The 24,384-nt window shown below is 38.8% G+C and overlaps 1 protein-coding gene across 3 annotated transcripts in view; it reads left to right on the top strand.

The window, feature by feature from the left end:
• MPPED2 (metallophosphoesterase domain containing 2) overlaps positions 1 to 24,384 on the top strand; it is a 207,912-nt gene that overhangs the window by 26,418 nt on the left and 157,110 nt on the right. For all 3 annotated transcript variants that reach the window (XM_003254365.3, XM_012502891.2, XM_030829238.1), the window contains exon 3: positions 24,054 to 24,235. In XM_003254365.3, coding sequence (XP_003254413.1) covers positions 24,054 to 24,235 — 182 coding nt within the window. The remainder of the gene's footprint in view (positions 1 to 24,053; positions 24,236 to 24,384) is intronic.

The following is a 24,384-nucleotide window of genomic DNA, read 5'->3' as shown; positions in this document are numbered from 1 at the left end:
ATCTTAATTGACCCTTTAAGAGGTACCCTTAAGACAGAGGACTCAGAAGTCATTGTAAGATTCTCCCACTTATTTTCTTGAAAATAAATAGTTAAACACAATAAAAATAATTACTGACTTCAAAAGTCAGTAATTTTGGTGACAAATAAGAATGCTCTATTTCACACAACACCTCCCCTCTCCCCTGAGGTTTTCTTAATTCATGAATGCTGGTGGAAGTCAAAGCAAAGTTATGAGTTCTTAGATAACCTATAACACAGTGTGGTTATCCACAAAACATCTGTTTATTAACTACATTATTGATAAAACTCTACAAGGCAACAGGCAGCTATAGTGCCCATTATGCCCTTTGCTTACATGTGAAGACTATTTTCAAAAAGAAAAGGCATGCCAGTCATAGTGATATACCCACACAGTGTAGGTGCTTGACACAAAATGCCCTTTGGTTATTTGGAGAGGTATTAAATTTAGTATGCCTCACATGGAATAAAAATAATTTATTTTTGAAATTATATTTAAAAACTAAAATTAAAAAAATAACTTTCAAACATAGCTTATAATTTTTTCTATAAGACTTTGAAGGAGATTTGCAATTTTGTGTTCCCATATTATTTAACAGAATGTATCTAGGAAAAACATTTCATATGGAAGGAGAAGATTGAGTATAGTTTCTTTTTAATTAGTAAGCTTTTAATTGACACATCATGCAAGTGAAAATGTATACAAATTAAGCATGTTCATGCAATAAATTTCCACAAAGCAAAATACTCACATGATCACAATTAACTATGGTTTTAAAGATCTTTTTTTGTTTTAGTTTGCAAAATAATATTATGAAGTCATAAGAATTTAAATGATTGCAATTTACAATAAATTTTTATTAATAAAAATTGTAAAGACCTTTGTTACTATTGCTCTGTGGTTTGCAAAGAAGATAATTGTGAACACTGGGCTCCCATTGGGCTCCTATAGATTCCCTTGCAGCTGGGTGTTTTAGGGCATAGAGTTACATATGTGACTATTGTGACTTTTATTTCAACTGGACTCTAAGGAATACTTTTCATTAGTAGTCATTTAAGATTTCCTGGAAGCTCTTCTCTGTGATTTGAAAAATTCTCTGGATAATATTTCCAAATTGATGACCTTCTGGAGTTAAAACAACTTTTTCTTTGGTTTAGCTTTAAAGATATATTTATTTTCTATTCCATTCATCACCATTTTCTCATTGAAAAAATTAACCATGCTTATCCCACTTCAAATGAGCAGCTGCACTTTGAAACTAGATCCTTCTTTTGGCTGTAATTGTCCAAATGAGGAGGACCAGGTTTGCGGACTATTTGAAAAGAATTGGTTGTGACTCAAAGCATTTTTCTGCTTTCAGTTTTTCTCTTCACATTTTAGTGTATTCCCAAGCCAGGAGAAAAAAAAAAAAGCAGAAAGAAGGAAAGAGGGAGGGAGAAAAGGAAGAAGGAAGAAAAGAAGAAAGGGCTGGGCAAGGTGGCTTCTGCCTGTAATCCCAACACTTTGGGAGGCCAAGGCAGGGTTATTACTTGAGGCCAGCAGTTTGAGACTACCCTGGGCAACATAGCAAGACCCTGTCTCTATCAAAAATTAAAAAAAAAAAAAGCTGAGTGTGGTGGCACGTACTTGTACTCAAGTACTTCTAGCTACTTGAGAGGCTGAGGTGGGAGGATTGCTTGAGTCTGGGAGGCCAAGGCTGCAGTGAGCTGTGATCAGTCCACTGCACTGCAGCCTGGGTGGCAGACCAAGACCTTGTCTCAAAAAAAAAAGAAGGAAACAAAGAGAAAGAAAAAGGGGAAAAAAGTTTACAAAGTACATGTAAGTAAGGCAGTTCTTATGTGGGAATAGCTGAACTATAGCTTTTGAGGAAAGAGAAAGATACAGGATGATCCTAGAATTTCAGCTTGAGAACAACTATTGGGTTTGAAGTGTGACTATAAACTACTCAGCCAGACTTTTCTTTTCTTTTTAATAAATTTACCAGAATAGGTAAAATAATAATAATAAAATACATACAAAATATATACGTGTGTGTGTATATGTGTGTGTGTGTATATGTGTGTGTGTGCATGTTTTATTGGTTGACCAATTCCTGCAATACCAATATCACTGAAAACAATTGTGAAACCACCTTTTTGAGGATTGTCCTTGGAACCAGGTCATGGGCACATAAAGAAAGACTTCTTCATATTTTCCAGCCACAGACATTATCTTTACTCATATTTATTTATATCTTCCTAGCAAGGCCCTTATGGTTCCAGTTCAACATGCCCAAGGAATAGAATTCATTAGTGAGTTCTCACATTTGACTTTCTCCCTCTGACCATGAGGCTCTTCAGACTTACCAGGCTAAATGTTTCTTTGATTGGATCCCTCATGGTCATTGCCATGAAGAGTTCTCATATACATATTACTATAGCAACTTTTCATTTCTCTTCAAATATGTTGGACTGACTGTCAGAAAGTTGACCCAGCAGTTGATCCAGATCATTCTATATAAATGGGAATATGGGAGACTGAAATAATTGCACATTCCATTGTTAACAGCTCCAAGATAGCTGATTAGAGATGTTTATTGATTGGTTATTTAGCAAGTAGCCTTTCCTTAAAAGAAAACAAAAGGAAACTAACAATCATAATAGATGGACATGTGCTAAATCTCATAGTAACTAGAAAGAATATTTGTAAATAAACATGAATTATAGCTCTGTTTATTATGCAATAGCGAGAGCTAATAATTTGCCTTGACATAATGGCTGCTTTGGAGCTATCATGAGTCATGAATAAATGAAAATACCTATAAATTTCCAAAAGTATATTTGAATTCTTGTATTTTGCATTATAGGAAATTATACATTTTCTCCAACAAAACGTTTTAATTGATATCTCCAGTTAAGATAGAAATATGCTAAAACTTACTTTAACCTTGTAAATGAAATAGCAAATACAGCTGTTTCAGAGTTTTGATATATATATATATTATATATTATATATACATATATATAATATATATAATATATGTATATATAATATATAATATATATATATATAAAATTTGCTTATTTGGCACAGTCATTCTTTTATTCATTCACTCATTGAATTCCTGCTATGTGCCAGGCACACAAACTAACTGAATCTAGCACTGTTTAACAAATTGAAATGATAATTTCATAAATGCATTATGGGGGAAAATGTTCTGATTTAATGCCCAATGTATCAGTCTTGATACAAAATTTGTGATAGCCTAGAGTGCAAAACTAACCCCCTTATGATTTTGATTTTTTTAATTCTGATGATCTTTTCCTCATCTTATTGCCCTAACTTGGTTCAACACTGCTTTTGGGGAATCCCTTCTCTCTCTTCTTACATTTTCTGGACTATAGGGTCATATGGCTTAAGTTAGAACAAGGAGACCAGTCAAAAAGAGCCAAGGCAGACAAGGCAAAATCTACAGAAATGATAATAGTAATGATAATAAATAATATGGCTACCATTTATTGAATGTTTATTGTGTACCAAGCCAAGTGTTAATTGTTGTAATATATTATATCATAACCCTAGGAAGTGAGTGGTGTTATTCCCATTTTGCAGATAAGAAAACCAAGGCTAAAAGAGGCTGCCAAGGGTGACCTGGGTTTTACAGCTTGTCAATGATACACAACTTTGCCTGAATCTATAGGCCATGTTAATCTGTCAAGGAAGCAGTGACAGACTTGTGGATTAAAGGTTTGGATTTGACTATTTTATTTTCTTTTCCAAACAATGTTCATGATAAAACCATGTGGAACTGAAGTCATGAAGAAGCGTGAGGTAAATGCAATCCAGACCCACAAACATATTTTTGGGATAGTTCCACTAATTGAGGTCCTGTAGAGAAGCATGACCTAGGATGACATCTTCACTCAAAAACAAATATGGAGGAATTCATTATTTGGAGGTTGGGGAATGGCATGGAGAAGAGCATATTGGGTTAAGAGTCAAATGGTGTAGGCCTCCATTCCCTACTCTGTAAAATGAGACTAATACTGGTTAGAGCAGATGGTCTCCAAGGATCCTTACATTTCAAGCATTCTAAGCTTTTAGGCTGAAGTTACTTAGAATTCTTTGTATTATTAGTTCCTGGACTTTCCACTGAAAGGCTACAGGGATTGATGATAATGCAGGAGAGAGTGGCAAATGGAAACCTCACTCTCGTAAGTCATGGAATTACAGAAGGAACACTCAAGGCTATTAACTTTTTCGGCTGAACATCTAAAACTGAGTGGAAAAATTTAAGAAGGAAAAGATTTTCTCTACCTTGAGGAATCTTTGGCCTATGGAAGAAAGAGATTTCCTAAAATAACATGTCAGTATGGGAGTATTAAAAAAATATGTGGAGATTGGGCTAGAATGAAGAATTTGAGATTCCAGGGGAATGTGCAGAGGATTTGTTTTTTTCATTGGTTCATAGACATACTCACTGTATTAGTCCATTTCATACTGCTATGAAGAGATACCTGAGACTGAGTAATTTATCAAGAAAAAGAGGTTTAATGGACTCACAGTTCCACATGGCTGGGAAGGCCTCACAATCATTACAGAAGGTGAAGAAGGAGCAAAGTCATGTCTTACATGGTGGCAGGAAAAAGAACATGTGCAGGGGGTCTGCCCTTTATAAAACCATCAGATCTTGTGAGACTTATTCACTATCATGAGAAGGGCACGGGAAAAACCTGCCCCCATGATTCAATTACCTCCCACTGGGTCCATCCCATGACACGTAGGGATTATGGGAGCTACGATTCAAGATGAGATTTGGGTGGGGAGACAGCCAAACCATGTCACTCTTCTAAGAACCATGTGAACAGTAGCCTGAAGTACTCTGGGTCTGAAAATTCCTAGTTTCAGCCTTGCCACTGACTCACACTTTGATATTAATATCTGGGTCTCATTTTCTTATCTGTAAGATATAAAGTAAGTTTCTAAAACTGCTTTCTGGTGCCACAAATCTGTGAATCGGGGTATCTTGATATCACTATAGCAAGAGAGTCACAGTGTTGAGGTGGTGTTTGGGGTGCCTGGACTGTCAAGTGGACTGAGTCCTGGCTGTTCAGAGGACATGGACTAAAATGGTTTCCATGAGGAGGAAGAAAAAAAGTCCAACATTAGGAAAATAATTTGTAGTTGAGTGAGAATAGTTTGTCCTGTGGGGTGAGTTAGGTAGATGATGGTAATTCTGCTTTCATATACCATGGCATCTGGGAAATGGTGGATGAGGCAGAATAGTCTAAACCAGCACTGCTGTGGAATCTGGGAGACTATCTGCATTTGGGGCTGGTGTGAATTGTGGGTTTGGAGAGGACAAGAAATCACAATGAGCAATGTATTTAGAGAACTGATGTCAGAGAAGCCAGCATGTGATGTCAGGCCTAAGGACAGACACACTTGGGGATCTTCTAACCCAAAGAAAATGTGGTGCAGCGTGGGCATGGTGACTCATGCCTGTAATCCCAGCACTTTGGGAGGCCAAGGTAGGCGGATCATTTGAGGTCAGGAGTTCAAGACCAGCCCGGCCAACACAGTGAAACCCCATCTCTACTAAAAATGCAAAAATTAGCTGGGCGTGGCGGCAGGCCCCTGTAATCCCAGCTACTTGGGAGGCTGAGGCAAGAGAATCTCTTGAACCTGAGAGGCAGAGGTTGCAGCTGAGATGGTGTCACTGCACTCCACCCTGGGTAACAGAGTGAGACTCTATCTCAGAACAAAACAAAACAACCTCTAAAATGCGGAGCAAGTGGCAAACATCTAATGGATATTTTGGCGTTTCAGAGCAAAAATTTTAAAATGGGAGACTACCCTTCAAGGAACAGGATAAGGACATACTGCAGTCCCTGGAATTGTGGTAGGATAGCAAAGCTTAACAACGGGAAAGAGGCAGAAGCCCACTTACTAGAATTCAAGTGAAACACAAGCAGCAGCAGACAAGCAGAATGACTTGTCCCTGAGCGGTGTGAAGCCTGCATTAGGATTTTTCTGAGTGCCTCCTATAATCAGGGTGGGTTTAGGAGCCTGGCCTTGGACTGAACTGAGTGATGGGCATAAAGCTGCCATAGCTCTGTGTAGGGGATTGACATGAGGGCGGAGAACCAGTCTCTGCAGTTGCTGAGAAATTCACAAAGTACCCAAGGACTCTAAATTGGGCAGGCTGCCTCAAGGCAAACCAAGAAGTCTAGGAAGAGTGTACTTTTTGTTCTCAGTTCTTGGTTTGCTTCATGAAGTTAACAAAAAGAAGCAATAGTCCTACGTTCTTAATCTCTAGGTCCTTGACCTTATGCTTACGATTATTTACACTCATAAATTGTCAGTGCAATATGACTCCCTGACAGCTTCCTGCTCCTTGGAGTATAGGCTTTTCTTCGTGTTGACAATAATTCTGCAATCCTTACACTCTCTGTGCCAGAGAAGGTGCTTGGCATTGTAGGTACCATGTTTAACACTCAAAGAACCCTTTGAAGTGGCTACTTATCCCTCCTGCATGTGGCTTGAATCAGAATTCAGGCCCAGCTCTTATCCTGACAAAGCCCATTGTTTTCCATTAAGCCATCCTGACTTTCAACTTGAAGCAGTTTCTTTCCTGTTTCTCAATCTTGCTTTAACAGGAACGGTGAAGATTTTCAAAATTCCAGCTACTGTGCCTAGAAGTGCAAAAATGCTCTTTTCTCTTTGCTTAACTTTTAACTGCTTAAAACAAAAATTTGTGTTTGTTGTTTATTTGTTTGAACCATAAGAAATGCAAATGCAACTTAGAAGTTGTTTTGTAAGACCACACAGCCATTTTTAAATTCAAAGACTTAGCTTTGAATCTTGGATTTTAAGATGATGATCATACATGTGCATGAGGGTGTTAAAAGAGCCTTGGCAATTGTGATTTCTGATTTCAGTGTTACAGTCTGACTATTGCAAGTTCTACATTGTTTTTTCTACCTAATCCTTGCCCTTCTGCCTTCTTTTTTAAAAAAGAAAATATAATGAACGTGATCTATTATTTAAAAAGTGTGTTTTATGGTGCAGTTCCTGGCAAATGGTGTTGAGTGGTGATGGAACAGTGATTTTTGGAAATAAACTGAGTAGGGCAAGAAGAGAAGAGAAGGAATTCACATCTGCACCCTTGGTTTGCGTTGGAACACAGGCAGCAGAGGTGGGTGGGAGGTGTTTGTGCTCTTCCCTGTGCTCACCGTGGGTGGCCAGGCCTGTCGAGAACATTATTTTATTTATCTTAGAGGAGTTGCTGTAATTGTTGACCAGAACTACTGGCATTTGGGGTTCACACATCACTGGACTCAGGGTCTGTTGGCATTTGAAGAGTAGGACTCACGGTGATTCTCACCTATGGTGAAAAGTGATGTAGCTAGTTCCCAAAATGGCCTGGTTCATGACCACAGACAGGCCCCATCCTTAGGGCTGTGTGTCTAGAAATCTTGTCTGGGCTTGATAGCTTAAAAGCCTTTGGGGGGTATAGAAAAGGGAAATGGTTAGGAAAATTGTGACAAAACTAACCTGTGAAATATCCCACAGCCAGTGAAAACATTTATAAAGAGTCTGCAGTAACATGGAAAATGCTGACGTTACAATGGTCTAAACGGAGAGAGAGAAAAAAAAAAAACAGAAAGAAAGAAAACCCAGAATATAACATTTTGCATGCAGAATGATTCCAATTATATTTTTAAAATGCATAGCAGAAAGATGAAATGGAAAGATACCAAAATGTTACTAGTAGCTATCTCTGGGAGGCAGAATTATGGGTTAATCTTTCTTTGCTTTTTATATACATATTCTTAATCTTACTAATGTTAATTATCCCTAACTTTAGTAAGCATATATTATATAACTAGGGTAAAAAAAGCATTTTCACAGTAAAAATAAAACTTCTTATATTTTGGGGAAACTCCTCTTTGTGGATCGGGGAAATTTGTTTGTCGCTTGCCATTCTGGCTTCGCAGATGGCTCCTGTTTGACCAGATTAACACAGGACACTGTGTTCAAGAACACCTACCTATCTGACAGGAGTACTGAGGTGCTATAGAAGATGACAGTTTTAATGGTACCGGATGAATAATAATTTTAAGAGATGGAGTTGACTTACGAAGTATAAGATAACATGATTTTTTTCCCAGTTAAGGTGTAGGATGCTTTATTATCTGTTTATGAGAGACCTGTATTTGGAACACTTCATCAAGGAGCATATTCAGGTTTTTTCAACCTAGTGAAATTAGGTCAATCCTGAGAAATTTTGCAGAGGCAGAAATAACAACAAAACAATTCCAATAATTACTGGTCATTTATACCATGCTCAGTGCATTCTCATTACTTCTTCTTCATAACATCCTTATGAAGTATTTTTACCCCTAACGCAGACTTGAGAAAACTGAAGTATGAGGCTGAGTAACTTGCCCATATTCCAGAGGTTGTCCGTTTGTGTATTTGGGATTTAAATCCATGCTGTTTGTCTCTAGAACTTACTATGCTCATAAAGTTTGCTGGGGAGTCTAGAAAACTTCATGCAGGAATTTATATTAAACCATCTGTTTTTCTTTTAAACGAAATAAGAGATAGAAGCAAATAATACTTGGATCAGTAAAAACACCTGACAAAAGACAGCACTTTTCAGTTTGTAGTGTGTTTTCTTTTTGACAGTATCAAAGTGGACCAAACTAGAATTTCTTAAATTCATTAGATATTTTAAAAGGAATTTATTTGAAATCAGGAGAAAACTTACAATTTTTCAACTTAGCATTGAGTTTGCATAGAAAAAAGCATTGGACAGGGAAGGACTATAGGTAAGCTGAGGAATTCTATTCCTCTTATAACAGAGGCCTCATGATTTATAGCATCTCTGACCTTGGGGAAATTATGTAACCTCATAAGTCCAGTATTTCTCATCTGTAAAATGGGATTAACAATACCTACCTTATAGGGTTCTCACAAGGAATTGATGAGGTAACGTTCATAAAGTGCTTGGCACAGTGCCTAAGCGTGGGAATAGTGTTCATTGATGGTAGTGATTATTTTTATTACTGGGGATTAGGAAGTGTAGAGTGTGGATCCAGTTCTGCTGCTGACATTGGCCATGAACAAGTCACTCAACCCTTCTGGTTCTTAGACTCCAATGGGAATAATTACAGTGTCCTTTTTACTGATAAGATGAGAATGAATTGAAATTATGTATGAGTTAACTTTTTGAAAAAGTATGAAGGATTCTACCAATATACATGATAAAGATGGAAGGGAATAGCAGGCAGGTCAGTGGGGCAAAGTAGTTAACTTTCTTTGGGTTTAAGTCCTAACTGGGACTTAAACACAAGTCCAGTTTGCATAGAACAAGTTGAGTGAATTATACTCAATCACTTGTGAGAAAACACTTTAACTCAGAAACCTAGCATTGCTGCTACCAAATTTTCCTGATGTTTGGCCTCTCATCATGAAGCGGCCTGAACTGGACCTGGCGGGAGATCTTACTGCATTTTTTCCCCAGGCTGTGCTTTCTGGTTAGTAAAGTGTCCCGGACAGGCCTGGCTGAGGTTTTACTCTTTCACTCCAGAGTGAGAGGAGAATGGAAATAGCTCATTTCTTCAGCCGTGCAAGCCGTGGAAACATCAAATGTGTGTGTGAACTTGTCCATACCCGTCAGGCCAAGTGCTTTTAAAAATTATCTGCTTCCTAAATTGCCACCAGTGCTCTGCGAAGTTTTGCTTTGGTAAACTCCCATCAAAATTCCTGACTATTCTCACATCCCCTCTGCAGGGCCATAATGGGAGTACTGACGGGCTTTGGCTCTGGAAGCAAACATTTAAGAGTCAGGGCAAACAAAGAAAAATTATATTCTAGTCCTGCTGCACTCATTGAAATGGGTTCAAGATACTCAGTGTGTTTCCTAGTATAGATGACATGCTACAGCAGGGGTGGGAAAGACACGATGATTTCTTTGGAACCAGGGGCTGATTTGTTGTTGGGGATTATAAATCTTTTCACTAACTGTTTCTCAGGCCACCATTCACCCTAGATTCCTACAGGAATCATGTTGCCTCCACGGAACAGCGCCAGCCCCAGCGCTAATCAAATTTAATCTATCAGCGAGGACTGCTTTCCTATAATGGACATTGGGGGGCATTGCCCATTAAGATGTTGAGTCATTAGCACTGTCTTGAAAGCAAATCTGAAGGCTTGATAGGTGCTACTATCTTATTATTATTTTTAAAAAGCAATTGATATGGGAGTGGGAAGAGGGGCTGATTTGAACTTAACATGCCCCCTTGGCCACCCCTCCCCAAAAGATGATTTAAAAACAGGCAGTGAGCCAGAGAATTTTCAAGGCTAACTTTCTCACGTGGAAGAGAAAAATTATTGCAATGCCCTTTAGCTAAGTACACTCACTTCAGCCTTTATCGATGGTGGCAGTCACGTGTGCACCTCTTCATGAGGAAGAGAGCTTGAAACAATCACAGGGCAGAACCTCCAGAGACGAGCTGGGATGAGCTCTAATCGTAGGGCACAGGGAGTACCTGTGGGGTTTTTGTTTTTGTTTTTAGGAGAAGGCTTTTTGAGGAAGTAATCTTCCTGCCCAAAATTGAAAGTTAAATCTTTTCCATGTTATCCATCATTGCTCTAACAGAGACAGTTGATATTCCTGAGTTATAGGAGACCTGCAAGTCTCTACAGTAGGCAATTTTGTAGAACTCATATGTATAGATAGTGGGCCTTTTACAATTAAGCATTCACTTGAGCATATGAAGGAATAAAAAGGAGCAAACAGATGGGATTATGCAAACATGGTGCATTAAGAGTTTCTAGTAAACTTTTAGCAAATGTTGGCACAGAAATGAGAATTATCTGAAGTTGATTCTCCTGTCCAAAGTACCCAAGAAAGCAATTGACTGGATATAGAACAGGGGAAATTTTGATGTGAACCATAACAAGACTAATAAAATGTAGAAATGACATATAACCAGGTACAGAAAGAAAGCAGTTACGTCCAGGATAAGAGCAAGGATGTAATTGGCTTTGTGGGTTATTTTCATGTGTGTATAGGGATGCATATGTGTGCACATTGAATGCAAGCTAACTGTTAAAGTATGCTGTATAAAGTTCGATCTATATAAAATGTGGTTTGTACTTTGAACTCACACTTTTTTGTTGCTTATAAAGTTTAAATAAAATAGCCACTTATTCCTGAAGGATATTTGAACTGGTGAGTAGTCACAACTGTAGTCATGATGATTTGGTGTCTAGATTTTTATGTAAATTGGTACTTGGATAATGCATTCCTATTTGGCTTTAGTAATCTTTATACAACTGTGAAGTAGAGAGGTACAAGCTTTAACAAATTTATAAAAATTCAGGTCACCTGACAAACGCAGTGTCCCCCTGGGAATTACCTTCTTTGTAAATGTGGCACTATGACTCACCTTTGTTGACCCTTTCATGACTCTCTCTCTCTTTAATTTAAATTCTGTTTCTTTTATGTCAAATGACATTACTCCATTTCTTTTCTTGGTGACCTAGCCTTTCAAGTCCCAGGTAAAATGCACCTTCTTTTGTGAAGATCTACCCATTTTTAAATAGAACTAATTTCTTTCATCAATATTTCTCACAGAAGAATCTCAATAATGATGGCTAACACTTACTGAGCATTTGATATGCACTGAGCCCTTTACAAGCAATAGTCACTTAAGCTGGGCATGGTGGCTAACACCTGTAATCCCAGTGCTTTGGGAGACCAAGGCTGGAGAATCACTTGAGGCCAAGAATTGGAGGCCAGCCCGGGCAACATAGCAAGTCCCTGTCTGTACAAAAAATAAGAAAATAAAAATAAGCCGGGTGTAGTGGCACATGCCTGTAGTCCCAGCTACTTGGGACACTGAGGTGGGAGAATCCCTGGAACCCAGGAGTTTAAGGCTGCAGTGAACTATGATCGCACCTCTACGCTCCAGGCTGGGAGAGAGAGAGAGACCCCGTCACTTAAGAAAAAAAAAAGATAGTTACTTAATTTTTGTGTTGATAGTCAATCTCATGAGGCAAGTACTATTATTATCCCTAGTTTATAGATGAGGGAAATGAGGCTTGGAGAGGTTTAGTAAACTTGTCCAGAGTCTCATACCTAGGCAGTGAGAGAGCCATGGTCCAAAGCCAGGTCTTGTGGATTCTGTAAGTGACCTCACTGTTTGCTGAAGTGACCTCTTAATCACTTTGTTCTTTCTCCACTCTCCCTCCCCAGTATGTACATAGGTATATATAATTTGTGGTCACACTGATTACAGTTTGGTATGTATGCCCTCCCAAATGAAAATGTGAGGTTCAAGATAGTAAAAATGGCATCTTGGTAACCTCTGCAAAAGAATAAGTTTTTAAAAATTGACTCATATACAGATATACGAGCACCTGTCAGAAAATTTACTTCGTTGTTAATGAATGAGGGAACCAAGAAAGTTGTTGTAACAGATTTGTAGAACCATGAATTTATATGGAATAAAAAAATGCTGAAATTAATTTGCAAATAGATCAAAAGTGGAGGGGAAGTTGATTGAATCTCCATTGGACATAATTTATTTGCATCTGTAGACAAAAAGTATTTGCATTGCTTTTCGTTATCTGTAAGTTACAAAGTTATACAATACAAAGAACATAGCCTTATGGTGTAGATAGGCCAGAATCCGGATTCTAACTTCCAAGCTTAATGTTTGACCTTAAGCGAAGTTTGGAGAATTCAGAAAATCACACACACATACCCATACACAAACATCACACGGAGATTTTGAGAAGATTAAAGGTAATAATTTAGAAAAAGCCCCTGGCACATAGTAAATACTGCTAAATATTAGGCGTGATTGTTAGTAGTAATAAAGCTGCTATCAGAGCTCTAACATACAGTTGTTGCTTAGTAAATGTTTGTTGAGTGACTAAATCAGGAGTGAACAAACTTTTTCCTGTTGAACGAGTTCTGGACATGCCACTCCAGTTGTAGCACAACACAGTAGATGGTAGTTCTCTTTGTTAGTGTTTGAAGTTACTTAACACTGGAATTGCAGTCAGACCTAGATTTGATTCTCTTCTCAACCACGTACTAGCTGGGCAATCTTGGGCAAGTCAACCCATCACGTCTACAACTTGGATATACCAACCCTGTGAAAATCATGAAGAAACTATGAAATACTCTGCCAAGGTAGTAAGTATGCATTTCCAGAGAGGGAAGAAAGTAGTCTTTCATGAGTTCTTTGGTTGAGTGGGAACTGTGTGATTTTTGTGGCTAAAAAATGAACCAGCCATTTCTGCAAGGCATAAAGAGGTAGGGTAAAATACTTCTTTATTGTTACAAAACCACCTCCAGAGAAATAGATAGTAAGTCTAATAATTACTGTATTGGATTAATTTTGAAAGGTGGTTAACTGTTGACATCATGTTGTCTTACAAATAAGCATTTGTCTTCAAACTCACATAAATGATGTCCCCTATGTAGTAAAAAAAATGGTCTTTTTGTCTTAGGCTTGGATGGTTCTTAGGAAGTAAGTTTATCAGTTCAACTCAAAGTTGGGAAAAAACAATGCAGACCATTAAAAGCCAACTAAAATGGCCACACACTTTAAAGAAGGCCCATTGGCCATGCAAATATGAAGTTACCTGCACTTCTGATAAGCACAATTAACTAAACAATGAAGCCCATTAACAACTACTTGTGGGACATTAAGCTTTGGGGAACTGGGCTTTGATGAGTTGGAAAGGAAGGAAAGACAGAATTTGTTCTCAATTTGGGCTGAGTTTTAATACAAAAGAAATCTTGTAGAGTCAGGTAGGGTCAGTTAATGCCGTTTGTAAACCCCACTCCCAACCCTCTCCCCTACAACATTAAAAAAACAAGTTCGTGTGTTTGATGGCTCTTAATGTTCTTTCTACTGGAGTGAGCTAGGTGAAGACATGTTTGAGGCTGGGCAGTGTTTGGAAATAATCCACATTTTGTTCATGATGTTGTAATGATTGATTTTAAAACTATGATTTTAAAATAATAGTTTTAGGCATGTCTCTATTGTTTTTTCCAAACTTTGAGTAGAATTGATAAACTTACTTTTTAAGAATCAGTAGTGGCCGGGCACAGTGGCTCATGCCTGTAATCCCAGCACTTTGGGAGGCCAAGGCAGGCAGATAACCGGAGGTCAGGAGTTCGAGACCAGCCTGGCCAACATGGCATGGTGGTAGTCCCAGCTACTCGGGAGGCTGAGGCAAGAGAATAGCTTGAACCTGGGAGGCGGAGGTTGCAGTGAGCCGAGATCGTGCCACTGCACTCTAGCCTGGGTGACAAGAGGGAGACTCTGTCTAAAAAAAAAAAAAAAAAAAAAAATCAGTCATGCCTAAAACTATGTGTCCCGTTTTAGAACAGAATCTGCTCTTAGATCTCTGTGTGCTGTTTTGTGTAAGAAGAGATTGTAGAAGCTGTAGTAAAGCAGACATTGAGCAGTCATACTGGGGCAGAGCCACCGCCTATCCTTGTACCTTTGCCCTATTGCTTAATCTGAGTCTCAGTGTCTTTGTGTGCCAAATGGGAAAAAGAGCCTATCGCTGTAAGGGTTAAATGAGAATGATCCATGTAAAGTGCCCTGCACAGTGCCTGGCTTCTAAATGAAAACTGCTGCCATTACTCATCATCGTCATCATCACTATTACTCTATTCAGTCAAAAAATGACGTCCGTGTCCTGATCAGTGGTATAGATGGCTATAAGATAGAGCTACAGGAGACTCGGTGTAGGATGTTGTAGTTCATTTTTGATTACTTCTCCACTTCTCCCTTACAGTAGACATTTATGTGATTATCATGATGGTTTCTGTTTATGATAACCATCAATTTCCTGTTGCCTTCACATTCTCTCCTTTGTATTTTCTTCTCAAATGGATTTGGTTTTGTCACTATATGCCTAGATTCTTAGCAATAAATTACAAACCAACCTTTCCTCAAGAATCCCCCCACCTCCCATCCTGTAGGGAGCAACCTCACTTTTCCTAAAATTCAGCTTTCCCTGTGGCCCTCTGTTCCTCTTACTGGGTAGAGGGGGAAAGATGTTTTCCATGCCCTCCAGGTTCAAGCCCCATAGTCTGGCTCCCCGAGGTTCAGACCCTAATCCCATTGGCCTTTCAAATCTTCTTCTGCTCACCATCATAGTGACTCTGCTTCCGCCATGCTTGTTTACTCACAAGTCCCTGAACATGCTAAGTGCTTTCACACCACCCTTAATAGTTCTCTAGATGCCCTTCTTCCTGAGTTTCCAAGTCTTGTGCTTATTTTAATTCCAAGTGAGGTCCCAGCTTCAGGCCACTCTCATACATCTTTTTTCTGAGCTCCTAATAGTGCCAATCCTTTGTCTCCTGCATTTGAAATCGACATACTACCTTGTGTTCTGTGCCCACTGCAATGTTACCTGTCCTTCCTAGCCCACAGGCAGTGCTGGATATTTTTTCCTTTACTCCAGAGCACCTCAAACATTCTTAATTATAACACTTTGTGCATTATTTCATAAATCACCTATTAACATATTACATGGACCATCTCAGACTGGCTGGTAGCTGTCTCTCCAGCAACTAGCACAGTCTGTGGCCCGTAAAAGGTGCTCAGTAAATGCTTGTGAAATGACTAGATTACAGAGCCGCTACCAGGCATGTTCGTAAGCATTTGTTGAATAGTAAATTAGCAGAATCCTTGAGGGAACCATCTTTATTGCTTCTTTGTCTTCCTTATACATACCAGGGTACCTGGTACACAGGTAGGTGCTTAAGACATGGTTATTGACCTACTGCCTGACCAACTGACAGACCAACATACTGTGTGGAATAATGGGCACTCAGTACAGTATCACATGCCTTTTTTTTTCAAATGCAAGGCCATTACCCAGAATTTTAAGCTGATTAACGTGATTGCCATGTTAGAAGGGAGGGAAACGTTTAACCCTGGACAATACATCTCCAGTGGGATATTTATGACCCAGCGATATGTCATCTGAGAGGTTTCAGTGGCTGACACGGTAGTTAGCCTGATGCACATAAAAACACCTCAGATGGCACTAGGAGAAGGACCATGAATTCATATTGCATGCAGTGCTCAAAGAATTAAATTGTTACCACTTAACATTCATTGAATGTCGGCACTGTACTTTTGTAAGAGGAAAAAATAGAGGAGAGACACTCCGTGCAGTGGGCTTTGTTAGCTATAATTAGTTGGTAATAGAACAGTGTTGATACAGCAGTTCAGCAGTTAAAGAAAAGCAGTGCCTGTGGTACAAATGTGAATATATTTATACATCTGGTTCTGTTCTGCTTACTGTGTTTCAGCACCATTACTGTTCTGGGGCATGACGGCTAAACTAAGAATTTTACCAGCTCCTAGTTAAAAAAAAAAAAGAACAACGCCATTTCTGGAATGCCTTAGTCCAATCACATATCCTGTCGTTTCTGTTTTGTTGTTATAACTGGAATTCTGGCTTCTTTGTTCTCTTTTGGAGTAGATATACCTAGAAGCTCAGTCTGCAGTCGTAAATTGCAGTTTCACTTCTCTTTGTGTAAAGTCTTGCTAATTCTGATTATATGTGGATGGATCTGGATGGCATTTATCTTTGCATTGTCTGGGAAAGCATAAAATAAAATATTGCAAAGAGAAAGAACAGGTTTAAAGTGACTTCAGAACCTGAATTGTTTCTGGTCTTTCATCGGTAAATAGTGGTGTACAAACTGTGTGGCTAATCATGGAACTTTGGGGTCATTTGGTCTTGCCCCTCTTTTCACACTCGAGGGACAGAGGCTAGAAGAGGGGAAGTGACTTGCCCAGGGTCACACAGCTGATTGATGATATATGTAGTAAGAGCACAAAAGCCACTGGATTCCACAGCCAGGGCTCTTTCTAATGAGACTCATCAGTCAACTGAACTAGTCCCTCTGAAGAGACCTGTATGTGGAAGCAAAATCCATATGTACATGTGACGTGAGATCCTTGAGAATGAGGAACCTTTATATCTTTATCAGCATTTTAAAAATCAAACTTCTGTATTGTTCACTCCCTGTAATATGCATTTTTTTTTCATTTAGGAGACTTTTTTTATTTTTTAATTTTTGGTAAACTTAGTAGACTTATTTAGTTTAGGAGAAGTCATTACTTCACTTCTCATGTAAATTATCCATGACTGGATAGAGAGCACTGAAACTTGGATATTTTTGACAACTAATTCCAATAATTTTGGACTGTCTCTCTAGATATTAAGGGTTGCCACAGTTAGGTGACTGATTTGCCAGTATTTTGTCATTTTTAAAATTATTTTTATTCTCCAAGTGCAGGTATAGTGTAGCTTGCAAAATTAAGTGTGTGGAAAGAAAAGTGAATTGAAAGTTAGAAAATATGAGTTCTACTTATGGCTCAGATTCTTCATGGTAAAATGAGTCAATTTAAACCAGATCAGTGTTTTCCAAAGCATGGACTATGTATCATTAGTATTAGTAAGCAAGACACTTTAGAGAAGACATACCTTAAACAAAAATTGAACACTTACATGTTTATTTTATTTTTATTTTTATTTTTATTTTTTTAAGATGGTCTTGCTCTGTTACCCAGGCTGGAGTGCAATGGCGCAATCTCAGCTCGCTGCAGCCTTGACCTCCTGGGCTCAAGTGATCCTCTTACCTCAGCCTTCTGAGTAGCTGGAACTGCAGGCATGTACCACCATGCCTGGCTATTTTTTTTTTTTTTGTATTTTTGGTAGAGATGGGGTCTCGCCATGTTGCCCAGGCTGATTTCGAACTCCTGAGCTCAAGCAATCCACCCATCTCAGCCTCCCAAAGTGCTGGGATTACAGACATGAGCCACCGAACCTGGCTCGTGCTTATTTTAATGTGTAGTAGAAAAGTAAAACCATCATATCTGATGACTTCAAAGATGCTGTTTTTCAGGGCAAAACTAAAAAATATTTCTGTAAAAACTATTAAGCATCTAACAAAAATTAAGGACTAGTACAAGTGAGTAAGGCAAAGGCCATGAAGATGATCCTCAAAGAAGTGGAACACAGGATCAAATCATCTCTAAGGTCCTTTAAACATAAAAATTCTGTAATTCTGGTAACTTAAACCTGTTATTTATTTGTTCATTGTTGTGCTGGCAGGTTTTACCTGTCTTTATCAAATAGTATGTCCAGGTTGGATGACAGAATGTCACAAATAAAAGTTTAGCATTCATGCTATCTAAATTTTCTGGGTAAAAAGGAAAGCCTTGATATCACATTGGAAACTTTTTAGAGATACAGTCAGTGGGCCGGGCACCGTGGCTCACTCCTGTAATCCTAACACTTTGGGAGGCCAAGGCAGGTGGATCACCTGAGGTCAGGAGTTTGAGACCACCCTGGCCAACATGGTGAAACCTTGTTTCTATAAAAATATCAAAATTAGCCAGGCGTGGTGGCACATGCCTGTAGTCCTAGTTACTTGAGAGGCTGAGGCAGGAGAATTGCTTGAACCCAGGAGGCAGAGGTTGCAGTGAGGTGAGATTATGCCACTGTACTTGAGTTTAGACTCCGTCTAAAAAATAAATAAATAAAAAATAAAAATAAAAATAAATCAGTGGAATCCATAAGCACAGCCTCAGGGTTTTAAAGTGGAATGGGGGTTGCTAAACGCATTGAAATCCCTTTAAAATACTTTGTTAAGGATACAGTTCTATTCTCTCACTGAGTTATAGGTTGATTATATACACAAAGATTATACTGCACACATGGTCTAAAGAAGAAATCCATGTCACAACAAACCACATGACAGCTTTTCTGAAGATCTACCAATGAGGTTTGCAATACTATATTCATTTGTTATTGGAAAAACAATAATAAATATGGCCGGAAGAGGAATCAGAATGGAAGCCATAATATTATTGTATTTTTTTGTGAGTAAAAATACCCTACTATGTCAAGACTGAATAAACAAGAATGGTTTATTTGTTTGAATATGCAGTGAGATATATAAGCATTTGATGATCAAGCTTCAAGAACAAGATTTGAGGCTTGGCACAAAACTTGGAAAGTTCATTGGAAAATGGTTTAAGATGATAGCTCAGGCCTTCTCTAGAAAAATCTGCCAATTTGTTCAGCAGTGCCACCTCCCCATGGCCTGGGCTAGCATCTGTCTTTGATGAACAGCTCATTGGTCCATGAATTCACACAGACCATGAATTCTGACACTACAAAGGGAGGGATTCTCCCCAATGAAATTGTATCTGGGAGGAAATCACCTTCTGAGGACATTGGACATCCTATCACACAAGGAAAAATGGAAGAAACTATAGCTACTCAACTAGAGTGGAGATGATTTTAGGGGATTATAATAGATTGTTTTCAAATAGTTGAAGAACTGCCCAATGGAAAAGGGACTGGGTTCTTACTTTCTTGTTATTTCAGAGTGCAGAACTAGGATTAAGAAGGAGGGACAGGCAGGAAACAAATATATTAAAGACCATGGATTCCGCTCCCAGTATATGCTGGGTGTTGTGTATGTGATTTCTTTTAATTCTCACAAAGTCCCTGAGTGAGTGGTAGATGTTATAATCTCCCTACAACAGAAAAAGAGACGGAGGTCAGGGAAGTTAAATGATACTACTACTAATAGTAGTAAAAATACTATTAGTTACTAGTAAAGAAAAAAAATACTAACATTTATTGGGTATCTACTTCATGTCAGACACTGTTCTAAATGCTTTGAGTACCTTATCATTTTTTATTCTCATAACAATCTTAGGAGATAGGTACTATATTTATATCTGTTTTACTGATGAGGGAACCAAGGCACAAGGGTTAAGCCACTTGCTTGGTGTTGCATGTTAATAAGTTGTGGAGTGGATTTCAGAGCCAGGCAGTCTGGCTCTGCAGCCAAACATCCTTCACCCCTACGCTATTCTGCTGCTGTATTTTTGGAGCATTTGTTGTGTGTCAGATGCTGTACTTGATAGTTTGCATCCTCATAGCAACATAGAAAATTAGGCATTATTATTCCCATTTTACAGATGAGAAAAAGTGAAGCTTAAAGAAATCAAGGAAGTTGCCCAAAGCCAATGACTGAGCTAAAATTGTTACTCAGTCTTCAGGTTCCAGGCCAAAGTCTTTGGACCATGCTCAGCTTTCTCAGAGGTACAGAATCTGAAACAGAAACTTTCTAAGAAGTAAAGCTATGAAAAACTAGGCTGGGTTGCACAGGGGGAGGAAGGAGCTCTCCTTCTCTGGAAACCTCAGAATGAAAATTGAGGCCAGGTTGGGGTGGCTCACGCCTATAATCTCAGCACTTTGGGAGGCTGAGGTGGGAAGATTACTTGAGCCCAGGAGTTCAAGACTAGTCCAGGAAACATAGCAAGACCTCATCTGTACTACTGCTAATAACAAGAAAAATAAGCTGGGTGTGGTTGCCTGTGCCCATAATCCCAGCTACTCTGGAAGCTGTGGTGGGAGGATTGCTTGAGCCTGGGAGTTCGAGGCTGCAGTAGGCTATGATTGCACCACTGCACACCAGCCTGGGTGATAGAGCAAGATCCTGTCTCAAACAAATAAACAACACAGAAAAAACAATCAACAAACCAAACAAACATAAAACATTATGTCATCTAGAGGGAAGGGATAGAGGAGATTCAGACGTCATGTAAAACATTGAACCAGACGCCCCATAAAGTTTAGTCCTGCTCTGGGATTTTATGCTGCTGTGTTTTTTTCTCATCTTCCCATGTCACCTTGTTGTCCTCCAGGTGTACTCAAACATATGTGCAAATATCACTCTAATATTTGAATCTGGCTCTGGGGTTTAGATTGCCTTGGTAAGATACTCACTTGCTAGGATATTTGACATGATGCCTTAGGGGAAATGTTAGGTCATTTGAGAACTCAGCAGCATAAACAGCAAGTGGTAAAGTTGTAAACTAAGGATGAAAATATAGTGTGAGGGCCTTCACACAACGTGAACAGATAGGATCTTCCAATAGCAGTCGGGGTCTCCCTTAGATGTACTTTTATAGTGAAAATGTTGGCTGTCTTGACTTTTCGAGGTGTTTATCAAATGCCCAATTTGGGAGGAGTAGTTTCCTGAGGGTGGTCTCAGTTTTAATTATCTCCACTGGAATTTGCCCACTCTGCTAGAGGTCTTATTTTCAACTCTGAATGCCTGTGGTTGGAAACGTCTTCTTCCTATGAGCTCCAGGTGATATTTGTCGTACCATCTCACAGAGTGGCTTTGGCATGTTGCACTGCCTTGTCTTCTGAAACCATCTCTTGCTTTGTACTTAGTCCTATGGATAACAGAGATTCTCAGTGCCTCTGGGTCAGGATATCTATATAAAGTCTGCATCTGTATATGCCTCACTTCCCCCATCCCTGCCTCGAATCAATCTTCTCTGCATTCTCCCTAATGCACAATGTCTACAAATTGTTTCTCTTTGATGGCATCATGGTGGTGGTGTAGATGTGCGAGCCTTCTTTGCTTGTCTTGCTGTCTACTTTGGACTCAAAGCTGAGAAGACACACTTACTATTTCAGCTCAAAGCTGAGAAGAAACACTTTTCCCATTTTTACTGTCCCCTCTACTCTGCTGTTCCTTGGACTTTGATATTTAAATGTTTCTCTGAAGGAGGTGGGAGGTGGAGAAAGTGGTTGAAATCATTCAGAAATTGCCTGGTATTCCCCATAAAGTCAGAAAATTTATTGCCCAGTATGAAGTCAAGATGAGGAACCAATTATGTACCATGTGATGATTGGCTACTTTAAAGTGGGTAGATTCATAGGACAGGGACTTATTTACAACAAGAGTTTTACATCTGTGCTACTTTCGGTCTAATTCAAAATAATGACAATGATGTCTCTCTGATAAGCTGAGATGGCCTCCCAAAGGATTTTGATGCAGTAGCTGGGTCTGTAGCTTAGCTGAGTTACAGAAAAGGAGAAATGGAACTGTGTCTATATGTTAGTATTACAATGAAAGCTAGAAAACAAACACTAGAATAGGTAGATATTATACTTGTTCATATATTTAGAGATGTAGTGGCTGATTTATTAAATTTTCATTCAAATGTTGGTGCATTAAGTATACATGCAAACAGTCCTATTCTAGTGAGCATTTAACTATTGGTATAGGGATATTACTTATCACTTTTAGAGAGTGACACAGTCAGCCCCAGCAGGGAACAGTCATCCATTCTCTGGGAAACTTTTCGAAGACAGGAAACGTTGCTAAGATTGTAAGCACTGAGACTGAGTGTAACCAAGTCTCAGTGATGGAAAGGAAGACATCAAACATTTTTACGTCTAAAAAAGCAACACTGGCTATAATGAGGAGGGTTTCCAGGTTACTAATGAGATCACAGTGAATTAGTGAATTTTCTATGTGGTAACAGCATATTAATTTCTAACCTTTCTAACAGGAAAAATCCATTAATTTTTTGCAGAAGTTAAACTTTCTTTTTGGGCTTCCAATTAGACCCACTGTGATAACCAGTTCACAGTTCCTTCCTCCCTACTCTCCTCCTTTCCGCCCTTCCTTCTTGCCCCTCTTACTCTCCTTCTCCGACATGGATAAGAGGAAATGAAAAGGTTAGTCATTGAAGAAATGTGGGACTATCCAGGTTGCACACTGGTCTCTTCTATTTCCCTCACTGAAATTGTCAGTGTTAAAACAGATTGTTTCTTTAAAAAAATAAATAAAGGAAAAGAGAAAACAAATTAAACAAAGCCTGTAGAGGCAGTATGTTTAGGGAGTCTTGTGTGGAGCTTTCAGTGTGTTCTCTGCTGCATGTTAACTATCAAGGGTTGGGGCTGGGATATGAAATATTGTTCCTTATTTAATGTTTCACACTCTAATCTCTGCACTGCATATTTGCTTCTCTTGTGACCTTCTCTTTGCATTTATAACTGCTTCTTTTCACCTATAATCCAAAAATAAGTGTACATTCCTACAGAGAAATTAAAGGAAGCTGTCAGTGTAGAGTTAATATAGTTAAAGCATCCTTAACTCTGCGACAAACCCCTTAAATAATTAAAACTGTATGCTTGAAGAGTCAGATTTGCATTCCTTTACCAAGTTTATTTAGTACACTTTGTTACACTCAATTAAAGGAGAATGTTCTGTTTCATTTTCTTTGCTTTGGGTTGATCATTTTGCCTTTTGATTCTTATGCCCTGGTGTAATTTCACAGTGCTTAGGTCTCTAAAACTATACATAGATTAATGTGTATGTAGATATATACATCCCATTAAAAGGCTTAATATTTGTACTGAATAGAATCTTTGCCCGAGGCATTTGAGCATTCCTGGTAACCTCAGGTGTAACTGGGACTGCAGATAATTCATCGCAGTAAAAACGAGTTTGACAAAGTTCTTTTAACATCCAGTGTCTTTTTTTTGTTTTTATTTTTTAAAGCCCTGTTATTTTGGCATCACCTTCTCTCCCTACAGTTTGATTTGTGAATAGCAAAAACCAGAAGATACAGGTGTTGAATGGTTGTAGAAAGGAAATTAAATATAAGTGCTATCTCTCCACATCTCAGTTGGCAGAGCATGTGCAGACTGCTCTCTGTAAATTAGTTCATTGCTTAAGTTATGCATGTTTAAGAAGGAATAAATTAGTTATCCATTTCCTAATGAGTAGTGGGATCAATTGGAGCATGATGAGAGAGAAATAGCATAATTTTGCTTCCCCAGTTGAGATTCAATATCCCTAAACTTCACCATTAATCACTCTATCAGTTTCCTGGGTTATTTCAAATCTATATGTAAGATATTCTTTCCTTTTAATTTTCCTACCAGGTAAGTAAGTCTTTTTGAATTTGTCCAGTGGGTTTGTAGATGGGTGATGCTGTCTCCTTTACACCCAGAAGTGTCCTTAATTACAATGGGCTCTTCTGCCTTTGCATCAGTTTGTCTGGGTGCATTTACGAATAATAATAAATATGTATGTGCGATGACAATTTCAAGGGTTCTAATATGTTTAACTGTTATGGGATCTGTTATGTCTACTTTAGGGTCGACCCCATCCCATATGACACTCCAAAACCAGCGGGCCACACGCGGTTTGTCTGCATCTCAGACACACACTCCAGAACAGATGGTATCCAGATGCCTTATGGGGACATCCTTCTCCACACAGGCGATTTCACCGAGCTGGGACTGCCCTCAGAGGTTAAGAAGTTTAATGACTGGTTAGGTAAGGAATGATTGCGTTCTGGCGGCCCCAATTAACCTTTCCCGTCCGAGTGTCACTCACTGCGTCCTAATTGAATTAGAGCACTTGGAAGCCAGCTCAGCCATTTCTCGTATGATATGCAGTGGTGTCTAGCTTTAATCCAATTCTGT

This window comes from Nomascus leucogenys, chromosome 15, assembly GCF_006542625.1.
Source record: "Nomascus leucogenys isolate Asia chromosome 15, Asia_NLE_v1, whole genome shotgun sequence".
In the NCBI taxonomy this organism is placed as follows: Eukaryota; Metazoa; Chordata; class Mammalia; order Primates; family Hylobatidae; genus Nomascus; species Nomascus leucogenys.
This window is presented reverse-complemented; position numbering and strand designations above follow the sequence as displayed.